The sequence below is a fragment of the Symphodus melops genome, assembly GCF_947650265.1.
Source record: "Symphodus melops genome assembly, chromosome: 1".
Taxonomy (NCBI): domain Eukaryota; kingdom Metazoa; phylum Chordata; class Actinopteri; order Labriformes; family Labridae; genus Symphodus; species Symphodus melops.
In genome coordinates, this window is record NC_136691.1 from 36923881 (window position 1) to 36947155 (window position 23275).

Sequence of the window (23275 nt, forward strand, 5' to 3'; positions counted from 1 at the left end):
AAAAACTTTAGAAATGATGTGATTTTAAAAAATACAGAGCAGAAGTGATAGGACATAAGTTTTTAAAATACAAATGTTATAAGTAGGTGTAGTTAAACAACCAGCATGCACTGAACAATTTGCTCATTTAATTCAAAACAGTATTAACATAGTCCCTAACCTGTTTCCATCTACTTTACCCTGGCTACCACATATATTTACAAGTAATGACAAAATAAACTTATTTTCCTTTTCCCATTTAGCTTCAAATATATATCATCAGTAGTTTGACCTTCAAGCAAAACCACTCATAACTTATAACTGTTTGAACTCTTCAGTACAGAATGGTTGTCTTTGAGGATTTCTATTTACTTTACAACAGTAACTCATCCACCAATGGAAAGCATGCTCTTGCTATGTCTACAGTTTTTCACCAACACAGGAGAATACATTTATTGGAGACTTTTCTGATAAAGATGACAAAAATTAGAAATCTGCTCAAAAATGTGCGTGCAATTTATGCATTGCTTTTCTGACATGATTACTCAACATATGTAATGTAATGAATACTGTGTAAAATAGGATCTATAATGACAAATAAGGGCCTTCAAAAAGCATTAGCAGATAAATTGAATCGAAAAAGCTAGAGCTCTATGAGCTTTGTAGAGGAGTGTGAGCTTCTAAAAGGTTAATAAAGAAATGTGTAACATTTAATGAGTGATGCTAGAAATTCACACAAAGGAAGCATGCATGCAAAATTACTTTTCCACTCTTCTTCTTTCCATGTACTTTTATGCAATACCTGCTTCGGTTTGCTTTCATTTGCAAAACCAAAAATGTTAAATTTTTTAAGTAAAGTAGTAAATAACTGCGTCATGAAAAACTTTATTAAAAGAGTTGTTTAAAAGAAGTAAGTAAGAAGTAAGTATTGAGAATTGTTTTCATAAAATCATGTCTCAAACATATTGAGCACAGCATTTGCATAGTCTGCATGCCAGAAAATAACAAATGAAATGTGACAGGCTTGTAAAACTAATGCATCCAGCAGAGCAGTCCATTGACAGCAGAAACCACCTTCACTTTACTATGTGTGAATCAGATTTCCAAAGACAGCTGCAAAATGAAGCACAAATCATTTCAAACTGCAATGAACCAAGCCCCATTAACGTCATATTTTGAGTTGAGTTAAGAGTCTAGAGAGCATCACTTTAGAAAAAGTCCCTACACTGTAATAAATGATTCTGTAGTCATGTGCATTTAAAACTTAATATATCTGATAAAATGTATTCAATATAAATGCATCCTTGATTTTGTGTCGATTATTTAAGTAACTTTCAAACAAAAATGTTTGAGATAGTATCTGCTTATTTTGGTTGCATTAAATATAATCTTTATGTTTATGTAATTTTGAATCAACAGAATTTTAAATGAATCCAATTCAATAGAATTAGCCAGTTTTATTTGTCGAGCACTTACTGTTATTTTGCGCCTTTTTTCTTCTTCTCTTGAATTCAGCCTCATCTGGTCACAGGACATAAACAAAGTGTGGGTGATTGAACTCATTTGGTTGACGAAGGTAAGGAGAGTTATTTTGTACTGTATTGTTACTGACAACCTGTGGGTGTATGCTATGCGTAATATTTACAGTCTATGATGCTACATTACAGATCGAAATTAGCAAGCAAAGTAATACAGAGAGACAGAGACACAGAAGAGGCAGAAAAGTAAATTATGCATATCATCTTAATGTAGGCAAAAGTGTGATGAAATTTCAGGGTTAAACATTTCAGAGTTGATTTTTAACATGTACTTTGAAAGGCCTTGTTTATTGCCATGAAGTATGCACGATGAAGTACACTTCTGTATTTATAATTGTGTCTCAATAGTGGCATAGGAGAATGTAAACTTATTTTAAAGTTTAACTTTGTTTTGCCAGATTGCTGTTGGAGTTTTACAAACATTCAACAAGTGTCATCCTTGTCCTCTCAAAGTGTAGTTAGACCACTTTGGCTGTTGTATCTGAACTAACATGTCTTGTTGATTTGGTTCAAAGGTTTTCCAAGAAGACAGATGTTATTGTCCAGAAGAAGTCTCCTGCAGTCAACATGTCTCCATGCTACTGAAGAAACACCCTGATTCTGAATGGGACTTCATACAGGTCAGTCTGCTCTCTTATATTTCTCTCTCCATGTGTTGTTTCAGTTGTCTGAAATCAGAGAGGTATCACCATTATTGCCACTATCATCCCTCGACTGGTTGACATGTTTTATCCGGAAGACAAATGCTTGATACATTTGTGGCGACTCTGCTGCCAGCTCTTTACCGTGATATCTACTTGATAGTTTTTTTTGGACTTATCTTCTCAAGTTAAACAGGTTATTCTTTAGCAACTGATTTTAGTTAACTCTTTAATTAACTCAACTTTTAACAAAGTTAGATTTAATTAATAATAATGTGTGCAATCTGTTGCCCTTAATTGTATTGAGTAGTTAATGCATCTCTTTTTACAGTGTGGGACTGACAACCTGATGTCCAAAGAGACCACAAAATGACACTTTTATTCAAATCCCCTACTCTGAATAAAACCTAATAAGTTAGCAGTCTTTACTGCCAAAGTAAAGATGGATGTTTATGTGATGGAAGCCATAACACTTGTCTTACATTAAACAGACAAACACTGGTTGCCTGGCTCATAAGTCAAAACTAAAAAAGCTTATTTCACAATGACAGAGAGGCTCGGGATGGGACAAAGGAAGACATTCATCACTGCTACCGTCACTCTTGTCAGCCGTGTTTCTTCTAAAGATGGATGAGACAGTAAAATCAACTGTAAAAAGTACTTTTGTCTTCCCCGATTGGTAAACACTGTTTTTATAACATTTACATTTAAAACCATTTTGAGTCTGCTTTCTTAATCAGCCTAATCGTGGTTAAACAGAGGACGTTGTTTCAACGTCTCCATAAACAGAGGACAGACTCTTTGGATGCCGTGTACGTCTGAGGACTCACCACGATGGAAAACCTTCAGTAAGGGTGGCCTGTGAAGCCCCCGATCCTCAACCAACACGGAAAATCATGAGCTGACAGAACGCTCACTCAGCATAAAGAGAACCGCATTTCCTGAGCCTTCAAACCTGAACCTTGAAACTGGCCTGCATTGTTGTTTCACATCTGTAAAGTCCATGTCTGCGAACTTTCAGAACCACTGTTTGCTTTCTAGTGCTCCTACACATACTTTCCCTCCACCTTTAGCATAAATGTACTCTTTAACAGGACAAAGCACTGCACAGCCTTCACTTGTGACTGTAACTACTTACATGTTACACCTCTAATGAAACATGTAGGCGAAGACAGTAATTGTGAAACATTGTGATGATTGACAAGAACATTGTACATTGCTGATTTGTGAAAACCATCTTATGGTTGTGATTTAAATAAATGTTATAAATCACAATTTTCATAATTTTATGTCCCTTCTTGAAACAACAAAGAAATGTAATTAATTTTAAGTCTGCAACAACAAAACTTTGAAAGACTTTAGTTTGTGACAATATTGATTTCTATTTATTTATCTTGCTTTGATCCTTGAGTCAATAGCGACAAAATCTCCAGTGTTAAGTCATAGTGAAGAGGTCCTAAACAGCAGACCTGAAGTGAAAATGGCGGTAACGAGTGTATTATTACGCACCAACAATAGACTAAAAGTCCGGCCACTCTACAGAGCCTCACACTCGTCGGACAATCCACTTTAAGGTTGACATCCACCGGAACAGTTTCTGTCTGCAAAATAATACAAGTAAAAGCATCTCAGTGGTGATAAAAGTTAATGTCAAGTCTGTGTAGAAACAAAAGATGGAGTACTGAAAAAGTGGAGCAAACTGTAATTCTTGGGACGAAGACTGAATCTTGGAGTTGATTGTTCTTGTCACTTCTTTACTATGTGTAATATAAATAAAATACTTAACAAACAACTTGTCATTAAACAAGCTAGAACTGACTTACTTTACTTATCGTTAGTTCTTTAAGCAATATGTGGTGTAAAGATAGGACTGCTGAAGGATTAAGGACATTCACAGGTTGATGGGCTGCTGCACCAAGGTTGTGTCTGAGGAAGAAAAGGAGCAGCATCTAATTCCTACCTTGGAAGGTGGAGACATCCCTGAATTTGTCAGCAAATCACTGGGCCCACTGCTGGAAAGCAAAAATAAACTTTAAATAGCAGATCACTTCAGTGTCTCCTGTTTGAAGCCAATACTTCACTTCTTTGTATTCATGATGCCTTAGCAGTATTTTGCATTTAAAAGAACACTATTAAAAAGAGAGATGTTGAATTGCATGTATGAAAAAGATGAAGCAACTCAATAGTTGTCGAGCTGTTTGGAAACTAGCTTCAAGATGGTCTTAATCAGTGCAGAAAACAAGCCAAATGTTAAGGCCAGAGTAACGTCAGGGCTGAAGGAATGCCAGGAGACACCAAGACGCAGTACTGAAGTGTAAAAGTTGCTGACAGATCTCAGGCAAAGAAGCCATGGGAAAATTCTTTGGAGAGGAGCTGTAACTAAATTTCTCATCAAGGTGAAAACTGTTTTGTGATAACAGTACATACACACAGGGCAGCAGCCTTCATGGCAGAGTCTGATGATGAACTGGACATTACCATAGAAGATAACCACGCCACTTTGTGTCTCAGCTTGGGGAGTAAGAGATCAGAGCTGATCCGTGATCTGTTTAGATCACCCCCTATGGTCCAGCTTGCACATTGTCCGTGGATCAATGAAAATGCATCATCATGGTGGAAATGTAATGTAATGCGGCTTAATCCCTGCACAGTTTATGTACAGCGTTTAACTAGAGTGAACATGCACCATGGAGTTCCCCTGTACAAATAGGAAGACAATTTAGTCATTTAAAATAGAATTTTATATACACAGTAACATCTTTGAATTCAATGTGTCAGCAGCCCGTGTGCTCAGGATGTGAAGCAGGGCTGCAGAGGGAAGGGTGGGTGGGGGGGGGGGGGGGGGCTTTTCCACTGCATCTTTCTCCGATTTTCCAGTAAATGTGAGCAAGGGTCATGGTAAAATCTTTTCATGCAAGAACTCAGTAGAGCTGTGGGAGCCGGTTAATTGTTCAATTACCAGCTGTGGGATACTGTCATATACAAGCAGACATTTTAGGAGAATCCTTTCTCATGTTGAAGAAACTGTTATACTTGGAGGAAGAGATTATACCCCACTAAGTTTCAGGACAGAGAAACAAATCCACTTCTGTCACCTTCTCTTTTTTTTTTTCTTCTGTTCATCAATGTTTCGTCATCCTTCAGAAATAACTAACCACAGACTACAAACCTATTGAGGTACCACAATTATGCTGCTTTTCAGTCTTGATTACTTTTCTGGCTCTGTCACAGGATATGAAATGCAAACTTTTCCTGAGGTGAAAGCCTCATTGTCATTGTCACACTGCAAGTCAGCAAAAACTCTGAACACTGGAAAATCGTATCGCTAGATCCAACAAAACCACACTATTTTCCGAGCAATTTCACCAAACAATAGCATTTAAACGCCGTTAAATTATTGTAATGCACTTGGGAGTTGTTAAAAGTTCTTAAAAATAGAACCATAGTAAAGTGGCTATGCTTCTCTTTGGAGTAATAGTCAGCTGATTGTTTTATACCAGAGTGTACCTATTGCATTTGTTTTTCCAAAAGCTCAGCACTTGAACTGATTTCCAAATGTTGAGCTGTGCAGACTTTCTTATACTTTACAGCCATATGCCACGACCACCATTTCATGTCATTCCAAAACGTCCGTGAGACCTCTGCAGGGAGCTTACAGGAAATCTCTTAAGGATGAACGAGGGGAATTTCCCTTTACATAATGGAAAATGTATTTTGCAAGATATAACTGTGACCAGTGTTGCTGCATTTTACCGTACCACAAAACTTTATTTGGTTAGGTATCTTTACTGTAAGAGTGTACACCAATATCTTTGACAGTAAATGTTCTAAATGTTTACATGGGTACTGCACAGCAATACTTGGGTTTTCATTTGTTGCTTGTAACATTGTTTTCAATATATAGCCTGTATCCTTTCAGAGTTTAACTCAGCCCGGTTATCACTGTTTGCCGACAGACTGCAGACACAAAGACAAACAGTCAGTCCCTTTCTATCGGGCTTTGGTTTGACCAGTTCATTTAAAAAGATTCCAGGAAGCTGAGTGAGAAGCCAGTTTTGATCTCATGGCAGCAAACCAATTGCCTCTAAACTATTACTCGACTGTGAGTCAAGGTTATTGGCGCGTGGATGAACTACTATGCAACAGACTGAATCAGTTTTGATGAAGGAAAATATGACCAATAAAAAGATTAGCCTTTTCTGGAAATGGAGTGGTTTCTCAGAGTCTGACAGATGTGTCTCTTTTGAAGGATTTTATGTTATTATGTTAGACACTCTTACCCGAACTGAAGCTCTGTCCTCATCCACAGATCTACCTTACCTGCTAGTTGTCATGCTTTGAGGCCCTTTTTTCCTGTTTTTTCCCACCCAAAAGGAAATAAGTTCACCTTACAAAATGTTCCTATTGCTTCTGGACGTTGATGTTTTAAAACAGCAAACTACTGTATGGGTTTAGCTATAAACTTTAGTTATACTGCTCATATTATGTAGTTTTACTGCACATTTGGAAACTGTATTAACGATATAAAATAACTTTAATTCAATAATGAAATAATTTGCATTATTGTTAGATGTTCAATGAGCATTTCAGATCTGCACTAGGAGCTGAAGGTAAGCTGAGACTCAATACAACAACAATTAACCAGACTAGTATAATGTTCCTGTTGGGGCAGGCGAAAATACTTTTCTTCCCTTGTGTAAGTTTATGTTTTATAGCAAACAGTACAGCACTAATGGCATTAATGTTTCCAGGGCTTTTCTAATATTAAGTTCAATCACTGGTACTTCAAAGTATTGTAAACACAGAGTTTATACAGATTCAAATCTAAATGTTTTCTTAACTCCAGCATTTCCTGATCACCTGCTTGTTTGCCACATACCTATTAAGCTGTCTTGTTTCATCTAGTAAATACCATTGACAACTGACAATGTTTGAAAAGAGTAAGGTGCTTTACCAGCTTTTTGTAAAGTGTCTCGAGATAACACCTGTTATGAATTCACGCTAAACAAATAAAGATTGATTGATTGATTGATTGAAAACAGAGATTTAATTCACCAACAGCAGATTAAGAACTAATTTTTCCTGGATTGACGTTGATGCTTGTGGAAAAGTGAATTACTGTTGTGGTAGTCAATTCACTTCTCGATGATAATCCTCTCCTTTGCTATTCCTGAGCATAACTCCAAAGGAGTTGATCCTAAAGGTGAAAAAAAGTTTTAAATAATGAGAGTGATAAGGGGGGAAAAGGGTCAACTTGAGTCCACTACCCTAAATCTAACCCTTAGATGCAGGGATAATTTGAGAACTCAACAAATTCGTAAATTAAGCAGTTTGCTAAACTAGTAATAATAAGCAATAACCTGTGTTTACCTGAACCGTTTTAAAATTTAAGTTAGCAATAGCCTGAAAACAGCAGCTAGCTTACAGGCAACTACATTAGAAACTTTTGATGTCCCTCCTTGGTTTCATCAGCTGAAATAAAGGCACCACCGGTAGGCTACAATAATATCCAGCTATTAAGACAGAAATGTGACTTTACTGCTAGCTAGGCCTATTTTCATTGGTACTTAGGTTTTCCAAACCACGCCACGTGGCGACCCTGATAGCACGTTAAAACACCTGTGCACAGCTGGTGTTGCTCGTACTAAGGTGGGGGAGTGGGATTTAGTCCAAGAGTTCACAAGCTAGCTTCACTGAATTCAGTGAATTGTAACTTTTTGCAAATAAACAACCATTAATTGCAGCGGTTTCCTTTGTGTCTTTTTCTTTTTTTATATCTTAGTCACTATTCTCCTCTTCAATCCCACCAGCCTACTTTTTCCTCACAAATCATGTAGCGTGGCAGTACCAGGGCTGTTTGGCTCTGTGTTAACAATAACATTATTGCACCATATTGTTACGTGGTCAGAGAGCTCAATATAGAAGATTCTGAGTCTGACTCAAAGGTGATGAAGGACTAGTTTGACTCAGCCCCATTACACAATGCACAATCACATAGTGGTATAAAGAACATTTTAAATGCTGTGTCTCGGGAACCACTTACAACAACTACATGGTGACCTAAAAGATGAGAAGGAGAAGATGAGAGGGCTGCATTTTCATGGGTATGGGTGTGTTGTGACTGTACATGAGACAAACTGAATTAAACTATAACTTAAATGTTGGAAATCCAGCAGGAAAAACTGCTTCAGGAACCATGAAGGTACATTAACAAATGTGTGAAACAGCTATACCTATCAATTATTGAAGTCAATCCAACTGGTGGAGTTTGTGTTTCAGAGCCGCAATACATCATTCCCATAGAATGCATTTTAAGTTCCCATGTGGAAACAGCTACCTCGGTATCTTGGCCTTGTATCTTGTGGTTGTTTTAATGCTCATATTCCACTGAACAGTGCAATTCAGCCTATTATTTCAGGATCAGATGTCTGTGCAGCCCTATCATGCTCTCGTTTAAGCAATCATCCACTTCATAAGAACTTTCAGCAAAGAGTGGTGCTGCCAAGTATTACATTATTTACTGAGACAATTCGTTGCTGCAATATATTACCAAATGATTAAGAGATGACCAAAACAATGGAATTTGTTCTCATTGAGGCCGATGATGTTCGCCCCATGCAGCCTTAAAGTATAATTCACTTCAAGAAAACGTTGAGAAAGTACAAAGCAGGGCAATTTAGTGGTTTTATTGGTCATTTGGCTGTCTCATGTTCTTACTTTTTGTAAAACCTGCATACAGTGGTACATAACACCATGGGAGGCTGTTGTACAGCTGTGCCATTAAGAGCAGATTTCTCTCTTCGGGTGCATTTTTGAACAGAGAAAGGGGAAACTACACTGCTGAGGATTAGGCAAAGAACTTCACCAGCCGGAAAAGAAGCCTGTTCGGTGATAAATTAATTTTACTACCAGCCACCTGGGACTAAAGCAATTTATCGTTTTATATTGTAGCATGTTGCCTCAGTGGCTTTTGTGAATGACTTAAGTGAATAAACTTAAAACAAACAAAAAGACAAATGTTTTAAGTGTTCAAAAAAAACTAGAAAAGCTTTCTTCAGGGTTTGCTAATTAATGTCCAAACGAACTATACTTAGTTTTCATACTACCAGCTTATATTATTATTTCCTCAAGGTTTTATTCATTAGTAACTAATTATTAGTTCAGTTTAGCAGTCTTGTGTTTAAGGTCACAATCACTTTTTCATAATGGGGTATAATCTAAAAACCAGAAACGGTATTTCTGGCTTTCAAGGAGAAAGACATTTTGTGCTGCGTTTGTTATTCCCTAGCTCCCTCTGGAGGGTCACAGCTGCACATACATCAGATACTTCCCAAGATGACATATTACAGCATGGAGACTGTGCATGCCAGCAGCACATTAAGAACACCTTGTGAATAACAAGTGGTTCAACAAAGTGAACAAGGACATTAAATAGAACCCAGGCTTAAAGTTTGTTTTCCCTTTTTTTACATGTACATGCTTAGAGCTGGATCATTTCAGACAAAACATACACATACATACTCAAAACAAAAGGGTTTTTGAGACACAAAAGACAAATTGGAGCCAAATCAGCGTCTTTATTTTACAAACGCATTTTTCTATTGACATTTTTTCATAATAAAAATGCAATATACAAGCTTAAGAACCAAAATGAAGCAGCACAGAATGATTATGAGTAAAATATATAATTTGAATAAATATATTTTATTTCATGCTATAAAATAAATTCATAAATGGCAATAGATACAACATCAGCTCTAGCTAGCTTCATTTACTTCATAGTTGTACAAAACAGTAGAGTTCTGAGGTTCACAGTTGGGTTGTGAGGTTGTGTGTAGAGTGGACTAAACAGGAGTTGGGGCATTTCTGCTGTCATGTTTTCAGTTCGGGTTCTCCGGTACTCCTCGAGCTTCAGCTCCATGAAAAATATGGGCTCATTGACACCTTGAGGCAGAATGTTTGGGAACCACTGACTTGAGGATTGTTTCCCCACCTGAAGAGAAGTGCACGATTATACTACGGACATGAACTTGGATGTCCAATGAGACCACTTTCAACACTATATACCCTGAGTTCTAAGTTTTGTTTTTGCCTTGTCACCAAATACAAATGAGCCAGAGACGTTATAGTGCAGAGTTTAGAGTTGTAAAAAGGGAGGCAACAACAGTACGACTGAAAACTTCCCCTTTGATATTGAACAACTACAACTACAGTCTCAATGCACGAGGAGCCGAACTCTAAACCGTAGACATGACAACAGATCACCCTCCCCCAAACATTGGCTAAACGGCCCCAAATCCCTTTCATTCTTTGACACAGCTGGAGGTGCAACTCTGAACAGTGCCGCTGAGTTGGATGACTGAACCACACGCTCAGTTCTTGTGTTGCAGTATACCGAAACCACTGTATTTATTGAGCTTTAAATAAACTAGCAACCATTGACACTGTTGTTCTTTTGACTGTAATTTTCTGGAGAGGAAGTCAACCTGTCCAAAATATTTTAAATAAAAATCTGTATCAAATTGTCTTGGTCTTACTTCAATTCAACAGCTCCCTGACATTCAGTTTGTTTGATAAACGACAGGCCAATATTTCAATAGGCTTAATGATCCCAATAGGCCGTTTTTAAAAAGGTTATTGCTTTTTTTTTTTTTACTCATACACAGTGGACAGAAACTGACAAAAAGCTATGGAAGACTTAAGATTTTTTTCTAAGCCTGTATCAGTGTTTGTAAACTACCTGAAGTGAGTTTATTATAAAAAAAAAAAAAAAAAAGAATAGGACGAGCTGCAATTCAAAAAGTAGTCCGACAGCCTTCCCTGTAAACACTTCCTTTTGATTACTTGTGGCCCATAATGCATCTCCTGTTCCGCTCTGAGGTGTGGAACAAAAAGTTGACTTAAGAGTCGATTCGAGTGTGTTTGTGTGTGTGTGTGTGTGTGTGTGTGTGTCAAGTTCAGTTGGTTCTGCAAGTGTACTATCACATATGTAACTATAGTACATGAAAAGCATTAAACAATTACCCCTCCATTCACCTATGATGATTACATGGACTTGTTTACTCATTTGATACAAAACAATAATCTGACTAGTCTAAAAGCACCATTTAAGGGGAAAAGGTCCCGACCAACGTGATTGAGGCCATTATAGTCCCTTAAGGGTAAACAAAACGATATTAACGAGACTTCCCGGATGGAATTTGTATTAATTATCAATGAAAATTAAGTGCACAATCGATGACACAAAAACATGAAAACTCAAGCTCAAAAATGATCAATTGGCAAGTTTATACAATTTTGTGGTTGAGCAACGTGCAATTAAGCTACAGTATATGAGGATAAGCTTATTTTTCAACAAATGTTCAGTTTTTTTCTCTGCTGAATACCCAGGCAGCTGTTCCCGTGCCAGATACTGTCAGAGAACAGAGAGGAAGTAGATGAATATGAATCTCCTTCCTTCATTGAAATGCCCCAAACTACAGTACATTGCTTAGATTGTTCTCAGTCGATAGAGAGGAGGGATACAGTGAAGTCTCTGAACAAGGGGCCATGGCTTTTAAGGGAACAAGTCTGCCTCATTTGATTGTAACTGATTGCTACAAAGGCAGTTAAACCTTGAAACCAGTCATCATCTGATAACAAACGACTAATCAAATGTTCAGAAGCACAATGAGGGGCAGGACTTGAGCTTGAAAAAAAAAAACTAAATATGGACAGATACAGTATGATTTAATCTCTAATCATCACTTTACAACAAATCATGTGGCCATATTTCTCTAAACGTTCAATTCAATCCGTAAAAAAAAAAAAAAAAAAAAAAAAAAAAGGAGGCACAGGAATCGAAGTGCCCGATTGTAAATATAAAGCTTGTGGCAAGGCACTAAGTTAAAGATGCCACTTTTTCTGAAGTTTGTCTCATTTGATTACATTGGCTTTAGACAATTATAATACCTATTGCACAACTTTGAATTGTCACCTTTTATGGCTTTTTTCATGACTTTGCTGCTTAATGTCTTCTTAGCAAATTGTTCAAATTGTATACAAGTGATTGTTGATAGCTGGGAAGCATACATTCCTTTGCACTAGAAATGGATTCGTCCTACATTAAATCAAGCACCTAATCTTCTTAATGAGCATTTCATACAGTCAATATTTAAAAACCCCCGATGAGTCTTTGGTGTGAACTATTGGCACAAAATTGTTGTAGCAGATTGTACCTATTCCTCACAAACATTACTGATAATACTGCAAAAAAGGTGGTATGTATTTCATCCTCCTTCTCTGCCCTTCTGTGGGGTGACCATCGTCACAAGTTAGATTCAGATGAGCTCGCAACTGAGTTTGTTTGAGGTCAGATCGGCTGTCAAACCTGTACACATCGCTGGCTGACAGAAATCAACATGACTAAGTAAACATTCATTATAAGGTTAATGTGGAGGTCAACGGACTGTGTGGTTATGGCAACAAAAGTGTTTGTGATGAATTCTTGCACCAAAAAAAAAAAAAAAAAAAAAAAAAGAGAACGAGCTAGCTATACTGATCTCTGCAAAATCCCCCAAAGTTTGGTTTGCTATCTTAACCGCAATGAGTGAAGATGTTGACCGCACATTCAGTGGTATATAAGGACTGCAATCATGACGTAACCTTAGAAATAAGCAACAAGAAATTATATTCTCCCAGCAAATGCACACAAAATAGAAAATAAATGTGAAAAATGTGTTTGACATAAATTCAGCACGGACCAGACGGGGCAAAATAATGTCTTATTGCAGGTGCTCTACTTAAAAAAGGCAGCCGACTGGTAAATAAGAAAAGGCCCATCCAGCAAAGCTTGAAAATTGCTTAACATGACAGGATAACCCATCAGGCCTTCGAAGTGCCTTTTATGTATTTATGGTGAATACAGATTATTTGAAATCACAATAGAAATAAAACCAAGTCTCTTAATAGACTTAAAACATCCCATCCCTGATCCCCATGGTTCAAACAGAATAAGAATGAGCATTCATGTTGTTTCAGAGTCTCATTAAAGTTTAGAACGTGTTGTACTGCTGCCGATACTTCCCCTGCTGCACCAGAATTAAGACAAAAATCTGCACATTTCTTTCATTGGGTCAGCACCCAAGATCCCACCAAAACTCTGCTAAGGGTATCAATACTTTGGATCACCAGCTACGAAAAACAAAATTGACCTCTTAGCCTTAATCCAGCTAAAACATCTCTTTGTCAACGCCATAGATTTAGACAGAATGAAAAGGAAAGGAAACAAACCATAAGCTCTTCAAATGATGGAAGAAAAACCATGTCAGGATGGCTGAGATTCCTTTGTTCTTTCTGTTTGCATATTATTCAGACGTATCCTAAGTAGATTTGTGTGAACAGATCTCACCTGTTCCTACTGTGCTGAGTTTTCAATGAGTTCTCATGTCTCTGTCAGATGCTGAGTGTTTACCTTAGAAGACTACCTCAGGACAAAAAAAAAAAAAATCATTTACACAGATAATTATTCAGTAAAAGTCAGAGTATAAAGGAGTACAAATGACTTCACTGTATGGACGTTACTCATCCATCTTATGGATGAAAGCATCTCAAAAACACACCTTGGCCAACAGAGTGAGATCTCCAGTAGTGATGAGAAAAGCCTTTCTCTAAAACCAAAATCTTTTCTTGTGAGTATACAGGGCCATTTCCTCACTATTCTCTGTGGAGAAAAAAAAAACATAGAAGAAAGCTAGCAAACTTAATGCACTCCTAACTTAGCACCTTCTTAATTTACATTTTAACCTGGCTGCCCATGAAACATTTGACAAGGACTTTGTCCCTAATCCATACAATCAGCAAGGAATATTTCCTCTAAGTATCAAGGCTTTGTGTTGAGAGGATAAACTTTACATGGTTTGGCAATAAGATAATGTACAAAGAACCAAAAAACGGATTTCGAACTGTGAACACTTCTGTGCCTGATAGGTTCTTGGCTATGAGGTAGAACCTGGTGAGTTTCATTTAGGTTAAAATACTGTCTATTATGAGTATGTAGTTGTATCATGAGGTATTGAACGGATATGTCACACGAAGCTTTGCACTGGCAGAAAAATCATTCCTTGTGAGTAAGTGACCATCTGGGGTCACATGTGCAAAAACAGGTTAGGTAAAAAGGTGATATGACGAGCATCTTACCAGAGCTTTCACATTATCAATTATTGCAACATGCCTATATAACTCTGTAAATATGTTTTTTTAAAAACATGGAAAGATAAAAAGAGAAATCGATCAGGGGGTCTTGATTATTGGGACCTCCGATTAAAATAGTAAGGTGTAACTCCCTTTGCTTGAAAGAATCAAATTTCTAAAAAGCACCCATTTGCTCTCTGCATTTAACATCTAACGTTCACAAAACTGACAGAAACCCTTGAAGAAATGTCTATAGTGGAGGGGGCTGATTTGAAAAGCAAAAAAAAAAAAAAAAAAAAAAAAAAAAGTCCTTTAAGTTGAGTTAAAATAAACATTTCTTAAAGCTTCCTTAACCTGAAGCAGGAGCTAAAAATCACATCTTGATGCTTGCGCCTCCTCCGGACTGCATTTTGAATTCTCCTCCATGTCATCGCCCGGTGCCTCTTCTGCATATTGTGCCTCAAAGGCCATCCCCTCAGACGTGTCTTCTTGGTCCTTCTGAACTGAGCTTCCCTCCGTCCTCTCTGGAGAGTCCAAGTGATTACTGCCCTCTGTCACTCCCATGTGCTTCTTCCTCAGGTGCTGGTTAAGGGTGCCCTGAAATGGGAAGCATTTGCCACAGATCTGACAGTGGAAGGGCTTGTTGTCCGTGTGGCCACGGATGTGGTACTCCAGCTGGTCTTTCCTCGTGTACTTCTTGCCGCAGAACTTACAGACGAACGGGGTGATTCCCATGTGCAGACGCATGTGTCGATCCAGACTCCCCTTCTGGTTGAAGGTCTTTCCACAGTAAATGCAAACCAGTCTCTCGTTGTAGGGGTACCACTGGCTCCGCAGGCTTCGCTCTCGCACGTCATTCTCCAGCCCTGCAGCTCCCACTGCTGATTCGCTTTCATCGGAGCCTGGTTTGATGTGACTCAGCACTGCTGCTGGGATGGCCAGGGGCCGCTTTGCCCTGGCTCTCCCACCTCTAAAGCCACTGAGGATGGAGCGGGAAGGACTGGAGTTGCTAAGGTTGACGAAGCAAGGGGAAGTCAGCCCTGAGTAAGAATAGGTGGCAGACTGAATGACGGGGCCGTAAGAACCCACACTGACAGCCAAAACCTGTTCTCCATCTACCAGCTCTGTATGGTAGCCATCATCGCCGGCTGAAGAGCTATCTGAGTAGGTGGGCCTGTCTGTCTTCTCTATCTTCACTTGCACATCTGTTACTTGCCCATCTTTGCCTATCAGTTCCACCTGCTCCGTTTCTCCCTCCATGGGGGTATCATGCTCGGAAACACTATCACTGCTGCCTCTGTCTGACTGGCCTTCCTCCAGCTGCTGTCGCCGCCGGCCCAGGCTTTTCCCTGCCAGCTCAAAGCGTGCTTCGTGTGCTGCCTGACTCTGACGGGAGTAGTAAGGGGGGGAGATCTGGGTAGGGTTCACAAAGAGGTTACTGTCATTGACCCCGTTGTGACTGGTCTGCAAGTCGTCCTTCTCTGGGCTGCAAACAGTAACTGGGATGCTGATTTTTGAGTGGATGCTCTCCAGGATTTGGGTACACTTGTCAATGATGGCCTGCATCTGCAGAAAGCTGGCAGCTGTGAGGAAACTGATGATATCCTTAAAGCGCAGGGACATGTGACCTGTGTAGCAGAACGCGAGAAGCTGCTCGAACACCTCAGGGCTTTTGATGACCGAGATGGAAAGGCCACTCATGGTGCTGAGGGCTGTGTGGTCACGAAAGTAGGGTGAACTCGCTGCCAGCACGGCCTTGTGGGCTCGGAAAGGCTGGCCCTGTATGTGAACGATGATGTCACACAGCTTTCCTTGCAGCCGTAGCTCATTGAGCTGATTCAGAACAGTGTTGCTGAACTCCGGCACATCGAACTCGATGAAGCTGCCGTCGTCCATCTCTTGGATATGTTTCTCCAGTTTGTCGGCGGCCTGAGTTGAAAAGATAAAAAAAGAAGAGAAAGATTTGAAACGTTACGTTCCAAAGCAGAAGCTTCTTATGACACCATTACAAAATGATTTTACCTTATTATATAGGCTTCTCAAGATTAATACATCAACAGGAGATATAAAGTTAAATTCATAAATACAGAGGCAGTCACTCATATTTGAGAACAGAGTATTGCTCAATAGTAAACACACCCGCCTCCATATTTTTGCAAATCTTTTGAACTAAATTAAACAAAAGTGTTTACTGAAGCAAGTTTAATGTACAAAAAAAACAAATAAAATATGTTTATATGGGTCACAGCATAAATTATCTAAAGGGCAGAGAAACAATACAGATAAAAACAAACAAATACAAAATATTTACAATCTCACGGAAATCGAAAAGAAGAGAACCAAACCCAAAAGGATTTTAGCACGGGGGACCAGATCTGAAGCTAAATCTGGCAGCAGAGCCATTTGACAGCAGTTTGTTATTAAATGACAGTCTATGGTAAAGTCTTCAAAAAGTGTTGATGACCAACGTAGTAAACACTGGAGCGTCAAACCTTCTGATTATACCGAAGATCAAAGAAAAATTATCATTTTTCTTTGGCTCGACAGTCCACTAATCGAGAACGATGTCTGATAAAATGTTGAAAATGGCACTGGTGTTGTCAAGCTGAAGAGGCGGAGGCGACAAATAGGAGACACCGCAACAATGGGTGAAAGCAGGGATAGTACAGCGGCACGCCCAATTGACTTTCTCGAACCTGTGTCGAGATCAGAGACATTCCTGTCACCGACTGCCATCGCTCACCGATGGTCAAACTAGTGTTAGACTAATAGGCCTTTTTTTAGCTTCTACTCAAGTGTTGTTGAATAAATCTGATAAGGTTTGATCACCCAGTATTGATGTTTTGACATGCACTGCATAAAGGATTTTGTTTATGCTTACATTTGCACCTGATACTTTGTTAATATGTTCTACTTTAGGTCTGTGTGTGTTAATCTAATTGCCTCTGACTTTTCAGTACATAAAGGTGTTTGTGTGAAGAGGGCTTGCAGGAGTGTGGCCCTTCAGTCGATCACTCACCAATTCTAACATAGGTTTAGTTTAAAGCCCTGAACAGTTAATCAGTCACCCATTCTCATATAGGTTTAGTGAGCCTGAATAGTTAATCACCTAAATGATCTTCTCCTTAAAAAGAATTGGTTACTAGACTAGATGTCCGGTTATGATAAGAAACAGGTAGGAAGTGTTTCCTCTACAGATTGCAGAAAGGATTCAAGAGTTTGATGCACCAATGAGAGAAGGGGAACCAAACATCAGGAGACGCATCATTTGGAAAGCTGTGCCTATTGGAGGAAGGAAACTGCACATTCTTGAATGCATTATTTGGTTAGTTATTCTCTGTCTAATGTATAAAAAGGTTCAGGGAAAGATAGCTGGGGCTCAGACTTCGCGAACGGACCAGGTATCTGTCTGTCGTCAGGGACACGAAGTGCTCCAACCCAGAGACTCCTTGATTCATCACGTTAATAAACTCTGTTAACCTGAAAGAGTCATTCCTCTCATCCCAACAAAAGCATGCACGGAGAGATTGGAGGTAATCATTTAAAGGAGCCAGATTTCTATTTACAACATTTATGAAAAGGATGAAATAGGCAACTTTTACCCAACACTAGGACAGACAGCCGGTCGTCTCCTCGGTGTATCAGGGCCTTCACACATTAGTTTTTTTACAGCAACAAATGGTTTAAAATTAAGTCTTTATTTTATTTTTATTTTTTCCAGAAATCAATCAATCTTTATTTGTGTCGCGCCAATTCCTAACAAGAGTTCCTCAAAACACAGAGCGGATCTAGACCGACTCTGAATTCTATTATTTACACCGACCCAACATCAGTCGAGCACCATACCCAAAGCACTTAAGACATAAGCAAAGAAACAACAGCCTTTTAACCAACAGAAACACCGAACAAACCAGAGTCATGTTTAACAGAAGAAAACAATACAGTCTTCAGATTAAATTCCATATTGTTCACAAGTCAATTACGATTCATTACCATTTGATAAATGATTATTCCTTCATTACCGTCCACGTTGAAGAGGAAATGGAGAGTAAAGGTAAATGAAAGGATTGCTACAGACTGAACACAATGTCCCAGTGTTTCATTAACATAAGCTGTCTGTCGTGAGGCGTAACAGTCACATAGGGGTAACCATAAAGGAGCGTTTGGCAGAGAAAGAAGAAAATCTGGTTCTGCTTGGCAGGCAAGTACTCTCCGAGCCGCTTTAATAGTCTGTTAAAACACCTCAAAGGCTTCTTTAATAAATATGCATAGAGAAAGAGTTAAGTCAACACATTAGTAACCGCCTAATTTTTAGCAAACGCAGTTCATATTTTCCTTTCCACAGATAATCGCAACTGGTATAACTGCCTCTCCCTCGCTGCCTCAGGATAGTTTGATAGAATTACAAGCCAGAACATTCAAGACTTGGCTGCAACACATTTTGGCAAAACGACAGATCAGTTCCCCGATGGAAGGCGCACTGCACAATGGCGCACAAGCAACCCTTGCACCATAATACACTGACTTGAGCTGATTGATAAAATATTAACAGACAGAGATCCTGCCTTCTCAGCAGAATCTGTTAAAAGACATTTGGGAAAACTGGCAAATACATTCCTACTGTACTCTGATACTTTCAGTAAAGGCAAATTCTTCATGTTGAAAAACCTAAACCTGCCCCTCTCTCTCTCTCTCTCTCTCACCTCATCTGCCCTACTCTCATCTCTCCCTATACACCCCCCCCCCCTCCCCCAGCGAGATGTTCTGCACATTGAGTCCCCATCAGCACTTTGGGAACGTAAACACTTTCTCCTGATGCCAAAGCTTGCCAAGACACCTGTCCAACAAACCATATGGGAGAGAAAAGATGTTGCAATGCGCAGCAGCTATAAGAAGGTTTACATTATATCCAAATGGACCATTACCAGCCCTCAAATGCAACATGTTCATACACTAAACCATATTAGAGATGGCTGCCAACAGCATGCATACTAAATGGAGCCAAGTTGAAGGGAAGCCAAAGAATGCATTCTTAGCAGTTGAGATGCACATGCTGGGCGAGGGTCACATGCTCAGCTCACGTGGGGGGAAAAAAAAACCCAAAATGTTTTTACTCAGACCAAAAAAAATCCATCTGCAGCTTATGTTCTCTGCCCAGCAATAAACCTGTTTAACACAGCCGCTTCATGTAGGTAAAAGAAAAGAAAAGAAAATAAGGATGCTGAGTACATTGTGATATCCTTGCAGACTATAAGGTCAGCATAAATCTGGGAGTAAGACATCACCTTAAGCCTCCAAACCATTGCCATGTCAATCAAATAAAAAGGGGGGGGAAAAACACATTACTTAGTCAGCCAGCGAGCATTTAATGGTTTTTTTTTTCAACATCAGCAGCATTTCAGTTGTAGTGAAAAAACAGCTCGTGGGGCAGACTGGACCGAAAATGCTTCACAAGGGAAGGTCTGGAGAGCAATTTAACACATATGATAAAAAGAAGATCATCAGACGGGGCTTACTGGAATCTCAGCAAGCAAGGCTAAATATTGTATGCTTAGCCTTTGGGTGTGTTCTTGGAGAGGATAAGTGGAAACTAGAAAATGCTCATCTTTCATCTCTGCCTTCTCATGTGATTATCAGGAGAACAGCAGCGGCAGACGACAAAGATTTGAGCCACTCCCTTTTATCTTTTACTGTTCTGAGAACATAATAATTCTCAAAACTTCAGTTTGGAAAATAAAAGTATTTGTACTGTGCAGTGACGTACGTTTGCTGCGATCACTCTGTTCTCACACGTTCTTCCTGGAGACGCTCAAGGCTAGAAGACTGCACAACAAAATCGTGGAGGACTTTAATGCCAAAAACAAAAAAGAGCCTCCTATTACCAACATCTTTACTGCCATCTAGGACAGGCAATCAGATAGTCAACTCAATGAAATGTTGTCTTACATTAACCTTTTTGATCTCATATCCAACTAAGACCTTCTTTAAATGGCCTCCATTGATCATAATGGATTGTGAGACTGTCTCATAGTCAAGTAAAAAAAAACTGAGGCAGCCATTGTATGTTGCTGACATTTAAAACAAAAAAAACAATGTCCCACACCACAATGGACAGTCCCCATTGGAAAATACTTTATATCACAGTACAGTAATTCAGTTAGGCAATCAGAACATGTAATGCTATTTGCTTCTGAGGATTCACCCAAAACTGAGAGGAAAAAACAATAACCTCTGACAAATAATTTCTGGATTTCCAGATTGTCAGGATAAACAGAGTCCTGTTTTCACCAGACGTTACTTTATGTGCCAAGCATCTCTACGCCTTGAATTGCACAATCCCTAATTCCAGCAGGCAGTTTAAACCAATTCTGTTTTACTGCTTATCCCAAACAGGACTGGGGCTAAAAGAAACGGGGTGGAATGGGTTCAAAGTCATAATGCCCGCTCATGCAAAAGTCGTAATTTGTTTGGCTCCACTCTGTGCTGGCACGCCTTGTAGTTATACCATTTAGACTATAGTCTCTGGCGCAATTGTCCAGGAATAGGACATGGTATTGGTTTCACACTGGGCTTTGAACGCAGCATATTGGATATTTCAATACAAATGGATGCAACAGAAATAGAAGTAAACACAGGAGTGTTGACCTGGGTGAACCCAGCTGTAAAGAAGAACTGGTCATGTTTAACTTTGTCTGCACTTTGTCCTCGACCATCATAACATTGTTTTACAGCTACATTAGTTGCAACCAGGAACATTTTTGTGAGTACTTTTTTTTCTGCTGCCCTGCGAGAATTCAATCACTTCATAGGTTTGGTTCTGAAATACGTCAAACCAACAGGCCTGGTGCTACTAGATACAATAACTCTATTAAAAAAGTGTTTATCACTGAAAAACAATATTGACACACACTTGGAGCATATTAGAGTATGCATAGAGGCTGTGTGCTGTTAATACATCTAACATGCAGGATGTGCAGGTAGATCAGGGACTGGAGGTAGTGCGTGTCAAACTTTGTCCCTCACCATTCTTTTAGTAGTAGCCTGAATTAGCTGCCGATGTGAAGGACTAGTTAGTGGTTAAGCTATCATTAACAGTAGTTTATGTCCACCGGCTTTTTTTTTAGTTTGGCGTCTCCTCTAAATCTCATTTTTTAACGTTACTTTAATTAGTCAAAAATGCAAAGATTCACGGGGCCGAGCCGCCAACCAAAGCAGCACACAACCCCCAGCTAGCATTATTAGCTATCCAAGAGTCGGGGAATTTCTTAGTAAAAAAATAATGGGTTAATATCCCACCGACTTGCTTTCTTCACACTGGATGAATTATTTCACGCTTTGGTCACGCTTTGTTTAAACAAATGAAGGCATGACAACGTTAAATGTCCTATACTTGAAGTTTAAACGTCGAAAGCGGTTGCAAACTATGTCGGCTGTCACTTCAAGTGGCTATCTTCACGATGCTAACATTTAGCACTAGCTCAGCTAGCAGCCACACGATGAAAACCAGTGCTAAGTAGCGGCTAGCGCTAGCTAGCACTGAGTTGCTAGCGTAGGTTCGCAGGCAGTTACCCTCCATTACGGTCAATGTAGGAGAAACGACGCTCTCAAAATGCAAACGCATTATAATCCCAATCACAACACGACCACTGACTTCATCAAACTCACCGTCTTGCAGATTAACATTGAACGTTGTCCATTCCCCTCAGTAGTTCGCTAACACTACAGCCAGGCCTCCCCCCCTCTCCAGTCCAGATGTGTCAGACAGTTGCTGCTGCAATTTTGCATCAACAGGAAGTGTTCTTTTGGCTCTTTGCATTCATTCTGTCAGTGTGTTTTGCAGCAGCCCCTCCCTTGCTCATGTCAGTTGTGTACTGAGACATCATGTTCTTATTTTAAGACAACATGGAGAACATATAGATAAACACGCATGTTAAGTATCCTGCAGGTCGTCTTTCCAAATTGTTTTTTTTTTTTTTTTTTTTTTAAATTAAAGCTTTACTCAAGCTCTTATCTAGCCACAGACTATACTGAAAATAACTTGTGATCAGATCAGTTTCATTACTTTAACTTTGTAGGCTGTCACTGCTGAACAATTGTGATGCATTTATTTATACATAAACACACACAGGCTACGTTTTATATTTGTTGTAAACATTGTCTAAATTAACATGACCGTAGTTATAGAAAATGATTGTGTTTCCTGTTTCTTTTAATCTAATCAGTCTACTTACAAAGGGTATCATGAGGTTATCACCAAGAGAACAGCAGAAACGAGCTCCTGCAGTCTGCACTCCATAAATAGTCTATATAATCCCTTTGAGGTTACACTTATTTATCAAAATAACAACTTCTGAGGCATTTACCAACTCTCAGCAAATATTTATGTATATATTTTTGGTAAGAAACTCAGCACCTATGACTATTTTTGCTTTAACAGTGTTTGCTTTGAGTGACTATCTATTTCGTGTCGCCACTCTTATGATTCCAGACAATTTTGCAGAGTCAGCACAAGGGGGCGCCACAGACTAAATTGATGATGAGATGGGAACGTCTTATTCCTCCTTACCAGATAAATACACAATTTACTACATAACTTCTTACTAGATTAATGTATTTATTGTTCATCACATAAATAGGCTCACTTGCTGATGTCAGTATTTATTTTTCAAATATTTCTGATAAGATGGACCCCCCCCCCCCCCCCCCCAAAAAAAAAAAAACAATGACAGAAAACGTTGTAAGTGTAACCACCATATAGTATCTTAAGACAACAGAACTTGAATGTAGCTTTTGGCAGTCACTCAATGCAGACAACCAGGTTTGTTTACTTTTGGATTATAGAAGCTGCTTGCAAACACTTCACTTTTGATGTCGTATCTGATTAATAACGTAATAGAGTGTTTGTTTTTCAGTTAATAAAAAAGTAGACAGGTAAACTCTTGTCGG

At 39.1% G+C, this 23275-nt stretch overlaps 2 protein-coding genes across 5 annotated transcripts in view; both read right to left on the bottom strand.

The window, feature by feature from the left end:
• Positions 1-9720: 9720 nt before the first annotated feature.
• On the bottom strand, positions 9721-22284 carry zbtb34 (zinc finger and BTB domain containing 34). Of its 4 annotated transcripts, XR_013778870.1 has the most exons (4): positions 21995-22284; positions 13759-16258; positions 13548-13619; positions 9721-11570 (listed from the first exon to the last, which is right to left on the bottom strand). XR_013778870.1 is itself a non-coding variant. In XM_079341092.1 (2 exons), exons 1-2 carry the CDS (start codon positions 22010-22012, stop codon positions 14696-14698), a joined length of 1581 nt encoding a protein of 526 aa, XP_079197218.1. In that variant the 5' UTR covers positions 22013-22284; the 3' UTR covers positions 9721-14695. The 4 variants fall into 4 exon arrangements, 1 of the variants encoding a protein (XP_079197218.1); XR_013778871.1 differs by having other exon boundaries at positions 9721-13619; XR_013778872.1 differs by having other exon boundaries at positions 13548-16258.
• Positions 22285-22296: 12 nt separating this feature from the next.
• The window catches only part of LOC306822240 (multivesicular body subunit 12B-like), a 123021-nt gene continuing 122042 nt past the window's right edge, over positions 22297-23275 (bottom strand). Inside the window, exon 11 of the transcript XR_013778874.1 lies at positions 22297-22322. The gene's annotated coding sequence lies outside the window, so the exon portion shown is untranslated. The remainder of the gene's footprint in view (positions 22323-23275) is intronic.